Source organism: Ipomoea triloba, chromosome 14 (assembly GCF_003576645.1).
Source record: "Ipomoea triloba cultivar NCNSP0323 chromosome 14, ASM357664v1".
NCBI classification, from domain to species: Eukaryota; Viridiplantae; Streptophyta; class Magnoliopsida; order Solanales; family Convolvulaceae; genus Ipomoea; species Ipomoea triloba.
The window spans coordinates 18,145,479-18,158,399 of record NC_044929.1 but is presented as its reverse complement, the minus strand read 5'-3'; the positions used below and the strand labels follow the sequence as shown (position 1 = coordinate 18,158,399).

At 34.5% G+C, this 12,921-nt stretch overlaps 1 protein-coding gene across 1 annotated transcript; it reads left to right on the top strand.

Moving 5' to 3' along the window:
• The first annotated feature begins 6,792 nt into the window (after positions 1–6,792).
• LOC116004058 lies at positions 6,793–7,727 on the top strand. The gene is made up of 3 exons (XM_031243995.1): positions 6,793–6,886; positions 7,040–7,265; positions 7,337–7,727. The coding sequence occupies exons 1-3, from the start codon at positions 6,793–6,795 to the stop codon at positions 7,725–7,727; spliced, it is 711 nt and encodes a 236-aa protein (XP_031099855.1).
• Positions 7,728–12,921: the final 5,194 nt, after the last annotated feature.

Below are 12,921 nucleotides of genomic sequence, written 5' to 3'. Positions count from 1 at the left end.
AGTCCAATTAGCCACACAACCATAAAAAAAAAGTTCAATTAAACCGACTAATATTCAAAAGTCATCCAATTTTTTCATATAACCGGTTGTTCTAAGTTCATGCAAGTAAAAATTTAAGTGGTTCATGAGATTTTATGCCACCAACAATTAATAAAATAAAATTAAATAAGAGAATTTCCACATCATATGTCAACTACTCTTATTTAACCTATATAAACCTAAAACAATCGATTATATAGAAAAATTGTATGACTGTGAATATTGAGTGGTTTAATTGAACTCTTTTTTAGTTCAGTGGCTTAATTGGATTTTGCTATCTGATTCAGTGATCTATTTGAACTCTTTTTTTATTTAGTGGCTCAATTAGACTTTGGTATGTGGTTCAAAGTGCCTATTTGACCCATTTTTCTAAATAGTACAACAATAATTCAATTATAATACTTTAGGCTGATTGATACTCTAACACGATTACAATTTGCAATGCACCAACAATTACTAAGCTATTTTTTCTATCCCTGTAATACTCTCTCGATCACTTTCAAAATCAGGTATTACTTCCACTTTATCAAATTTATAATTTCTTCACTATTTTTCTGCATTCCTACAATACTTTCTCACTTTCACATCACAATATAATATAATAACAAAATAATAATTTAATAAATAAATAAATAAATAAGTAAATATAAAAATAAAAATAGACAAAAGGTTGCGAATCCGACCGCTTTTGTCAGGCTTGAAAGCTTTCAAGCCACATGGCTTTTAAAAAAATCAAAATTAAAAAAAAAAAATCACATCAGCTTGCAAAGAGGTAAAATTGCAATGATAAAAACAACCTTAGTTACAATACCCCTAAATAAATATAACGATGACTCATAGCTCTCAATTTGAGTAGGGATGTTAAAATACGCCGAAGCATCGCGGGCTAGCTCTAACCTGACCCGTCGCAGATTGGGTCAAGACATGGTCCACTAAAATGCGTGCCTCACGGGCTTAACCCGCGCGAGTTGACGGGCTACACGGGTTAACCTGTGTAGGCCAAAGGCCAACCCGCGGGCTACCAAAAATTTTATATATATATATGGGATGGTTCAAGTGCAAAGGGACTCCCAGGTAAAATAAAAAAAAAAAATAGAGTGAGAACTAAGTTGTTGATTTAATCTAGATCAACTACCCAAAATAAAGGTAAATTGAAAAAATCACTTCATGGACTGGCTGCCAAAAATCACTTATTGGATTGGCTGCCATTGTTCTCATTTTCTCTCAGGACTTTAAGTTTCGAACTGATGCACCTTAAGTTTCGAAATGATGTACCTTAAGTTTCGAAGTGATACACCTTAAGTTTCGAAGTGATGCACCTTAAGTTTTGAACTAATGCACCTTAAGTTTTAAGTTGATACATCTAAAGTTTTGAACTTATGCACCATAAGTACTGAACTGATGCACCTTAAGTACTCAACTGATGCACCTTAAGTTTCGAACATATGCACCTTAAGTACTGAACTGATGCACCTTAAGTTTCGAACTGATGCACATTAAGTACTGAACTGATGCACCTTAAGTTTCAAACTTATGCACCTTAATAAGCATTGAACTTATGCACCTTAAGTACTGAATTGATCTGCTATAAGTTCTAAGTTATGCACTAAATGACCATAATTCCATCGCGTATTTAAAAAAAAAAATTCATCATTCTGGATTGTTGATTTTGGCTAGATCAATGGGTAAGATTCCACCCCATTTTTGTACCTAAAAGGTCCTTCGCATTTGATCTCTAGTGTTATATATATATTCAGGTTATAACATCTCTTAACGTGAGAACATGCAGACTTCTTCAGTAATGCACAATAACTACTCCAGCTCCGTGATTACTACATAAATAGACTATGCGTTCATGTAGTAATTTTCATGCACTCATGTAGTAGTTTTGGTGCATTCATGTAGTAGTCACGGATCTGAAGTAGTTATTGTGCATTCATGAAGAATTTACAATGCATTACTGAAGAAGCCCGCATGTTCTTAAGTTAAGAGGTGTTCCCACTGGCCACTACCATACAGAGAAATAAGAATCAATATCGGTCTTATATCTGTAAAAATTCGATGGATCTCATCAAATTTTAGAAAAACAATTATTTTCGTAATTATGTTCAACTTAATATGCAAACTTCAACACTTATCTACAATTCACAAGTTTAATTACGATCCAAAATCTACTTATCTACAATGTCAAAATAAAAATAAAAAAAATTAAATTCCCATGATCCCATATTCATAATTGGACTTGCATTATGCATCTACATCAACAATTGGTTGTGTTTCTCAACCACAAGGAGTATTGAAATCAGCTTAGAATGCCTCTCGTAATTCTTTGCCTTGTACTACTGCTAGAGTACAAGGTTACTCACATGACAGAGCTTTTCCAATTAAATATTTCTTTGCAATATTTTGTTTACAAAGTTTTAGTTCTAAGACTATTTTATGCCAATCAAACTGTGCCTGAGAAAACCTGATTTGATTTTGAGTCCCACGTCCCACCGGGAGCAATTTTAACAACAGAGATACAGCTTGCATTAAAGAATTGTAAACTGAGAATGCAGCTTTTAGCCACCAATGCATAATTAACTGGAGGTGTATTATGATTCTATATCAACAACGGGTTGTGCTTCTCAGTAAGCTCAGAATGTCCGAATGAGACGAGGCAGGTGGCAATGGAACCGTATCGTCGAGAGCTACAACATAGAAGAAGACAACAGAAGCAAACTTCACCACGCACGCCCACACGCGTGGTTGCGTATTGGAATGCTCCCACGCACGCTCACACGCGTGGTGACGCGCGTGGACGCGACACAACGCGGAAATAATTTGTGCGAGATTTTGGAGGCTATATATATGGCCTTTATAGGTTTTTCAGAGGAGTCCCAACCCCTTTTAGATCAGATTTCTTAGGGTTCTCTCCCCTTCTGGGGGAAATCCTCTTTCTTTTCTTTAGAGTATATTAGATAGATAGATTTTCCATAGATTGAAGAAGCAAGATGAAGAATGAAAGGAAGATAGAGTAGCTCCATTGATCCCTAGGTATATTGCTAAAACTTTTGTTCTTTAAAGATTGCAACTTTAATCTATTGATTTAGTTATTTTGCTTTGTTTAATCTTAGATTTGATAATGCTTGAGTAGATTAGTTGAGGGGTGTGTGCGCCCCATGTTAGAAATGATTGATGCTTGAATTTTGTCATATGAATGTGAAAATGATGAAGTGGGTTTAGTCTTGTGTGGTTGAAGTTCTTTGTGCTTTGCTTCTATTTCCGGCCGGGATAGATAGTAGACTCTAGGGAAGTGAGTGTGTGCGCAATAGCAGCCACTCACGAGTCCAACTCACCCACATCTCCGCCCTTAGTCGGAAAGGAAGAGGTCCGAGAGAAGTGGTAGGTAAGGTGTTTGATAAAATGCCTCAACCGAATGAGGATTGAGAGTCCAGGTGTGACGTCACTTGGTATTGATACTGTGATTCCCGAGTTCATTCCCGAAACTCATTTCCACATTCCCTTTGGATAATCAATCGTTTGGACTAACTAAGTCCCACACCCCCTTGTCCTTTTTTCAATTTGTTTTGTACCCTTTAAACCTATGCTTATTGTTCTCTTGTTCTTAGCTAGTTCTTGTAACTCTTACATCTTAACCTCCTAAATGCCAACACCAATTCACTCCAATTTGTTATCCTTGAGAGACACGACACTCGGGGAGTCTTGACTCTTCGTTTTAACACCTTCCACCTCACATTCACTCACCACTAAAACTCACAGCATCATATATATATATATATATATATATATATATAGACCTTAAATATTTTAAATTATAAATAATATTTTTGTATAAATGGTTGATATAGAAAGTAAAGTAATTAAGGAAATAACATCATCATCATTATTATTGTTATTATTATTATTATTCTTATTAAATGGAAGGAGGGGAATGAAATGTAGTAGTTTAGGGAATTAATAAAGTAGATTAGGGAAAGTATGGTATAATATATATATATATATATATATATATATATATATACATATATATATATATATTATTAATATTAATTTAAATAATATTTTTGTCTAAATGGTTGACATTACAAAAATTTAGAAAGTAAAGTAATTAACCTAATAACATTATTATTATTATTGTTATTATTATTATTATTATTATTATTATTATTATGCATATACTGGATAATTGGAGACTAAAATCATTATTTGATCGTAATTTTGCAAATAAAGTTTTGCAATTTTCTTATAATTTTCTTAGACTAAAATCAATAAACATAAACACATAGTAAAGTATGATTATTTAAGAGAAATTAATTTATAATAAATGCCTCTAAATTTTGGGGGGAAAACTTGGCACAAATTAGTGAATTTAGTGTAGAAGAAGAAAGAGCTGGCTCTTTTTTCCAAGGTGAAACCCGATTAGGCCTTGGAATCATTGAAGTTTCATCCCACCACACCTAAAGATAGCAATACATATCACTTTAGGCATCACAAATAAAAATGTATTAGCAAACCCCTCCCTTTCAAACATACGGGTATTACCTTTAGATATCTCCATTTTGATTCCGGCCACTTGTGGGATCACGATCTTCAATGCCAACAATAGTTCCAGTAAACCTAAAAAGACCACCACATAACGCTCATAATATTAGTTAATGGTCTAGAATTGATACAAAGAAAAGACACATCACCCTCAACAATGCTAACACATTGACATACCTCTACTCAGGGGCTTCTTCCCCTTCAAACCTCATTTTAAATTGTTTTCTAGAGACTCCAGGTCATATGGAACGATAAATTCAGTTGGACTTGTCCTGTAATATATGGTGATATATATAGCATAAAAATTGTGAAACAAAGGGTCCTCTCAAAGGAAAGTGTAATTAATTTTAATTGTGATAATAATTGATTGCTAATTTTATGAAAATATAGATGGTTGATTAATAAAATCAATGATTTTACTAAAATAGTTTTGAGTTTAATTTCACAAAGACTGATTTTATGAATAAATATATATATGGATAATTAATTAATAAATGAATAAAATAAATGATTTTACTAAAATGCCACTAAGTTTGGGCGGAAAAATTTGGGAGGAGGATACTGTTTTTTTATATATAGTATAGAAGTATAAATTATTATTATTATTATTATTATTATTATTATTATTATTACTACTAGTTTTATACGCACATTGCGCGAATGGGTTAATGCCCAATGTTTATATTTAAATAAGGATTTGAAAGTATATCAATGCAAGATTATATAGAAGAAGTTTATACATGGGTAATTGAATGTCGAATTTTTTTATTTAAATATCTAACTCAAAGTATATGAATCAAAGATAATATAGAAAATTCATTATAATTATTACTAAAATAAATGTTTGCAACCTTGTAAAATCGATAGTCTAAATATTTGGTCTAAAAATGATAATCTAAATAAATACTACTTTTAATTTGAATTTTTTTAAGTTTTCTTAATTCTCTTTTGAGTACCATTGTCATTGTCTTCATCTTTACTATTTGTTCTCTTTCTTTTTGTTGGTAGTGTGTTATTATCAATTCGGATATTATATTGTTGGTAGCATAGATGACAACGTCATGCAATGAGATGATGATATAGGACCTATGGACTTTCCTTTAGGTGTTCAACTTGGGGTTCATTTGGTTCAACCATTATTGTTGAATGAGTTATTGTGGATAAAGAAATCTCTAGTTTAAGAAATAAGATTAAATAAATTAATAAAAATTTGAAAATTTAAAATATTATGTATTCCAAAGATATTAAAACTAGTTTCTCGCTTCAATTTGCTGGGTAATGGGTTATTTGAGTACTTTCATTGTCAACAAATCCCCCAAATAGTTAATATGATTGGTTTCAAACTATTCTTTTTTATCTTTTTCATGGTATTAAAGAAATACATATGTATCATTTTTTGTTGTAGCTACTAATTTATTTAATTTAATAAGAGTAAAATAGAGTGAGAAACTTAATTATGTCAAATTTGATAGAGATGATGTTCGAACCTAAGACTTTTCTTATAGAAATTAATGGGTAAGTTAAAAGTTAACGGAATATTAACGGAGAAGAGAATATTTAACGGAAAACTTAACGGATAATCATAAAAGTAAGGTTAAATTAGGTAATCTCTATTAATAATACTAATCTGAATTATCTTAACCATCTATTTGATTAAACAATTCATCTGAACCATCCATTTGATTAAATAATTTGACGGCTCTTGTTAGTATAGTAGATAGCAACAACAAACACGTTCTCTATATCTATCATTATAATAAAGCAACAACTTCTTGAAGCCAATTTCCCTCCAACACAAAACTACGTCGTTTTGAGCATAGGGGTATTAGTTCATATTATTAATGATGTTCACATTAGGTTATCAGGTTTAGCCTACATCATCAATTGTTTTTATATTTAGTTTGTTACTTTTTTTATATTACATATGCGTATTAGTGGGCTAAATTAATGCCTTTGAAACTTCGAACACAATATTCAAATAAATCTGGGAAACGAATGATCTGATGCTTCATTGTTCAGATTCAAATTTGTTCCAATTGAAATAAATCTGGGGAAACGAAATAATTTGATGCTTCATTTTTCCAAAACTTGCCTTGTCGTTTTTCTATAAGTCTCCTGATTCAATTCAACCTCTATATAAAGAGGTTGAATAACTTCCAAAAGCTCACCAGAGACTATCGCCAATGAGCAACACTCTGCACCAAAAATATGCCTTCTCCATTTGTCAAGGGGATCAGTCCACTGCACACCAAAAGAGCAGAGGAGGCACACCAAAAGAGCAGAGGAGGCGAAATCATGAAAAGTAAAGAATGTTTGTATCACAATGAGAAGGTAAATTCAGTTTATCAATTTTGTATTGTTTGCTTTATGGTATAAATTGTTTTCTGTCTTCTATGGGTATTTGGATGTTGCATTGAATGAATCTGAGGCCGAATTCTATAATTAATTTGGACAGGAAAGGAAGGATGCTACACTGAACAAAGAAGCTTGGATCTTCTGCATTTTGAAGCCAAACAATTACCCAACAGTAAAAGGAAAGAAATTCAAAAAGAGCAAAGGGTTGAAGAGATGGGAGTAGCAGTAAGTCAGAGAACACAAATGGATCTTCTGCATGCAATGACAGAACTTATTTGCAGGGAAATACAGAGTAGAAACTTGGAGTTAAACAAACTAAATGCAGAGTAAGTCATTGAAAGCTAGGAGTTAAACAAACTAAAAATAAATAAATATTTGACATGCGCCTTATGATCAGAGCCATGAAGGGACAATTTGCTAAAATGGCCAATGCGATTGAGGGGTTGAATGGTCGAATAGAGAGAATGGAGGGAGATAGGAGACCGAATCATCAAAATGAAGGTCAGAATGAGAGGGAAAATGAGAGGGTGAATGTGAGAGTTAATGAGAGAAGAGATGAAGGCAATACAAGTGAGGAAGATAGGGGAGAAGAATATGATATGAGAAGAAGGAGAGATAATAGAGGATATAGGAGGGATAGAGATGAGGAAGATGATGACATTAGGAACATTAACGCACCTACTCCTAACTTTATGGGTAAGAGAGATCCTGATGTTTATTTAGAATGGGAGAGGAAGGTAGACAGAATTTTTGATTGCCATAACTACTCTGAAAGAAAAAAAACTTAAGATGGTGATACTAGAATTTAGTGATTTTGCTACTCTTTGGTGGGATAAAGAGGTGTTGGATAGGAGAAGGAGTGGGGATAGAGAGGTAAGGAGTTGGAGAGAAATGAAGGTGTTGATGAGGAAGAAATGGGTCCCTGCTTCATACCAACGAGAATTACATCAACAATTACAAGAACTTGTACAAGGTAGAATGTCTGTAGCTGAGTATGACCATGAGGAGCAGAAACTCTTGACAAAGCTTGGAATTGCAGAAGATCCTGAAACTACTATTTCTAGGTTTATCAAGGGGTTGAATTGGGACATCCAAGATGAAATTGAAATGTGTGACTACTTGGATTATGAAGTAGAAAAGAAACTTAAGAAAAAAAAACTAAGGGCTCAGAATTGGAGGTCAAACAAAGAAGTGAAAAGGGACTTCAAGCCCAAAGGAGAAGCGAGCAAGTCTATTAATAAGGGGAAGGACAAAGTTGATATTGCTACCAACCGGACGAGCAACACCAAATGTTTTAAATGCCAAGGTAGAGGCCACATAGCTAAAGATTGTCCTAACAAAAGAAATGTTATTTTGCTTGACTCAGGGGAATTTGAGACTGATCCAGAATTTGAGGAGGAATCTAGAGCTCCTAGTGGAAGTGAAGATGAAATTCTAAGCCCCGCTGAAGGAGATATGTTGATGGTGAGAAGATTGTTGAACTTGCAAGCTAAAGGTGAAGAAGAGCAAAGAGAAAACATATTTCACACTAGATGTCACATTCATAACAAAGTGTGTAAGCTTATAATTGATGGGGGCAGTTGTACTAATGTAGCTAGTACTGAACTACTTACAAAGCTAAGATTGAATACAATTGAGCACCCAATGCCATACTCTCTACAATGGCTAAACAAAAATGGAGAAATCAAGGTTGACAAACAGGTGTTAGTTCCGCTCTCCATTGGATGGTATACCGATGAGATTTTATGTGATGTAGTTCCCATGCAGGCTGCACATGTGCTCTTGGGGAGACCTTGGCAATTCGATAAGAAGACCATCCATGAAGGTTTTAGTAATAGATATTCATTTGTACATGAAGGAAAGAAAGTAACTCTTGTACCTTTGACTCCTAGTCAAATTCATGATGATGAGAAAAAAACAAAAGAAAACGAGGAAAAGAAAAAAATGAAAAAAATGAAAAGAAAGAAAGTGAGCAAAAGAAATAGAGAAGGAAAAAAAACAGACATATTCTGCAAAAGAAAAGAAATTGAGAGAGTTATTGATGCCGGGCAGTCTATATTTCTTATGCTTTGCAAAGGGTCTGTGCCTCAACTAGATAACCTTGAGCATTTGCCCAAGGCTATTTCATCTTTGATGCAGGGTTTTGAAGATGTATTTCCAAAAGAGATTCCAAGTGGCTTACCTCCTATGAGAGGAATAGAGCACCAAATAGACTGTGGCTTACCTCCTATGAGAGGAATAGAGCACCAAATAGACTTAATACCTGGGGCTCCTAGAGGAATAGAGCACCAAATAGACTTAATACCTGGGGCTCCTATTCCAAATAGACCTGCTTACAGATGCAACCCCGAAGAAACTAAAGAAATTCAAAAGCAAGTGGATGAGTTGATGAAAAAAGGACAAATAAGGGAGAGCTTAAGTGTAACACCCCAATTTTCAACTCTTACATTTATTACAAAATCCGTAATAAAACGCTGCGGAAGCTTACATCATATCAACAGAAAACCGGGTGCTACCGCCACACCTAGAGTGAATTCTATCACCTCTTTGACAAACTCCACTCTAAGTGCACAGGCTAAACTTACAACATTAATAACAATCCCTGTCTACATCAAAGAGTAGACCTCAACCTGTACTTCCCTTCTATTCCGAGCTCATCGGCTACAGGGGCCCACACTAATCTGCAACTGATAAGAAACACATTGAAGTGCAGTTAGCGCGACGGCTAAGTAAGGAAATCCGATGTCACTCAAAAGTAGACAAAGGTTTGAAAACATAATCATTTGGAAAATAGTATATCGTTCAGTGAATCAAAATCCACTCGTCTCGTAAGACAAAATCATTTCTTTCTCAAAGACGTTACAGAGTAACTCTTTACTCATTTTTAAAACTTCCTTAGTTTCATATAGTAAGAGTGAGGCCTACAACCTCGGGCCATGGCACTCCAACCCTCCCGTAGGTTCCTCCCTTATCCCAACCCCGGGCCGTGGCACTCAAGCCTTCCCGTGGGCACCTCTCCTTATTCCAACATGACGACATAACGGCGAATAGACTTCGCTCTAACAATATAACGACCACTGGGCAAGGGCACTTAAAGCCACCCGTGGGTCAATCAAGGTCCTCCTCAACTTACTTTAGAAACTACGGTTTTGAAAACATGATTCTTCCTTCAATTTTTCTTACTCAAATCATTTCTTTTGGACATATTTCACCAATGAGTCCAATATTTGAAATCGGCTACCTCTTTAGCCCCTGAAGGATTTTCAAACATCATTTTCTCAAACAATAAGGTTTTGACAACCTTTATATCAAAATAGCATACGTTTTTCAACGTAAGTTTTCATAAACATTTTTGGATACACTTCATATGTCCATCTCACACTTAAAATCAACCAACATCCTTAACTATCGTCCTCAACAACTTTCACTATGATCAACACCATTAGATCATAACTTGAGGATATCGTACATCCAAATATATATAAATTCTAATAGGTAAGGTCATTGCCTAACCATAACCCAAAAACATCCAACAACTACTTTCTCAAGATTCACCATATACAACCTTTATCTCAACATTTCCATATGACAATTTCCTCAATACACATCATAATAATATCTTTACCTAACTTTATCACCATTAACTCACTAACTACCTCACAATTATCATTAACACATCCATAATCATACTAAGCATAATTCAGAAAATTCAGCTTGGCGCAGTCCGAAAGATTGAGCCGGTAAAAATAGTTCCCGAACTCTTTTTCACTTGAAATTTTTATGGTAGAATCCCAACTTATAGTACTTGATGTCCATAAAAAGTTTTGGTCATTTTGGTCCGCGAATAAACACAGAAAATTCCATCTTTGCCCTTGGCAGTGTGCTGTCCGGAATTTTTCTCTCTCTGGACCAGTTTTGGAGAAAAATTCGAAAACCATACTTATACTACTCCGATCATTATGAAATTTTATATGCGGGTTCTACACTTATAGAACTACATGTCTAAAAAAATAGGATCAAAATACCTTACCAATTTTTCCCAATAAATCTCGGAAGTACTGCCAGAATCTACCCTGATTTCCTTTCACTATTTTCACAAGTATAAGCCTATATGGACATAAATATAACATATACATGCATATCCAAGCTATGAACATGTATAAAAAAATATTTCCAAAGCTCAAAAACACCATATTTCAACCAAAAATCAATTATCCAAATTCAAGTGACTAATTCCAACTTAAGGGAATTCCTTACCTCAAAGGTTTATTAACACCTTAGGAAGAAATTGTTGGATCTTTCCCCAACTTTCACCTTAAAACCCTAGGTCCAAATCAACACCAAAACATCAAATATCAAGAAACTAAGCATAGATTCATAACCTAGGAAGGATTACAAGGCTTTCTACCGAATAAAATCGAAAACTTACCGAATAAAATTGAGAGTTGAGAAGGATTTTGGCTATGGAAGCAATGGAGGAAGAAGAATGGTGAAGATGATCTCTCTCTCTCTCCTCTCCTCTTCATTTCGGCAAAAGCAAGGGAAAAAGGAAAAAAATTGGCTTTTATACTACATCACAATCTTATGTGATAAGATTGGAAAAAAAAAAAAAAAAATAATAAAATATCTCCACAACTTATCAGTTGGGGTCCAAACAGATAAAGTTTCGGTGGAAAATAATCCAGATAGAATAATTTCCGAAACTAAAAATTTATTCCAGACTAACCCTCAAAATTGGGCTAGGTTCGGTACACCGCGAAATTTAGCGATGTACGATCAAAATAAATTTTCGCTGCTATGGGCTAATCTAATTAAATAGGAAATTCAAGAATAATAGTATGGTGTCTAGAAATCCATTTCCTAGGACAAACAAGTCCAAATACTAGTTCCTAAAAATTTTACGGTTCGTGACCGGTACGTAGGTTCGCAGCTTAATAACAACTATACTCACTTATAAAAATTCTTTTGAAATATCTGAAGATCATAACTTAGGAATGTCAACGCCTTAGGATAATGTTAATAAAATACGGGGTATTACATTAAGTCCTAGTGCTGTACCAGTATTGCTAGTGCCCAAAAAGGATGGGTCATGGAGGATGTGCGTGGATTGCCGAGCTATAAACAAGATCACGGTAAAGTATCGCTTTCCCATTCCTCGTTTAGATGACATGTTAGACGAGCTACATGGTGCATGCATATTTTCTAAAATTGATTTGAGGTCTGGGTACCATCAAATTAGAATTCGTGAGGGGGATGAATGGAAAACTGCATTCAAGACCAAACAAGGTCTATATGAATGGCTAGTTATGCCATTTGGACTCACTAATACACCTAGTACGTTCATGCGTTTGATGAACCATGTGCTTAAAGGTTTTATTGGCAAAAGTGTAGTGGTATATTTCGATGATATACTAATATACAGCAAAAGCTTTGAAAAGCACGTTCAACATTTGCATGATGTTTTTTCTGTTTTAAGAACTAATAAATTATACGCAAATTTAAAAAAATGTGAGTTTTGCACCTCATCTGTTCATTTTCTTGGCTTTATTATTAGTGCCAATGGAATTGAAGCAGATAGTGCCAAAGTCCAAGCTATTAGTGAATGGCCAACGCCAATGACAGTTAGTGAGGTGCGTAGCTTTCATGGCTTAGCAAGTTTTTATCGCCGATTTGTGAAAGATTTTAGCACCATTGCTGCACCACTAACCGAGGTGATTAAAAAAAATGTTGGTTTTCAATGGGGTGAAAAACAAGAGCTAGCTTTTAAAATATTGAAAGAAAAATTAAGCTCTGCACCTGTTCTTGCCTTGCCTAATTTTGAGGCAACTTTTGAATTGGATTGTGATGCTTCGGGAGTTGGAATTGGAGCTGTCCTAATGTAAGGTGGCAAGCCTATTGCATATTTCAGTGAAAAATTGAACGGGGCCGCTCTTAATTACCCGACATATGACAAAGAGTTCTTCGCTCTTTTTAGAGCTTTGG

Coding starts and splice junctions, on each gene's coding strand:
- LOC116004058 (XM_031243995.1), top strand. CDS start 6,793: ATGCCTTCTCCATTTGTCAAGGGGATCAGTCCACTGCACACCAAAAGA. Junction 6,887..7,039: donor AGGAGGCGAAATCATGAAAA/GTAAAGAATGTT, acceptor TAATTTGGACAG/GAAAGGAAGGATGCTACACT. Junction 7,266..7,336: donor TTAAACAAACTAAATGCAGA/GTAAGTCATTGA, acceptor CCTTATGATCAG/AGCCATGAAGGGACAATTTG.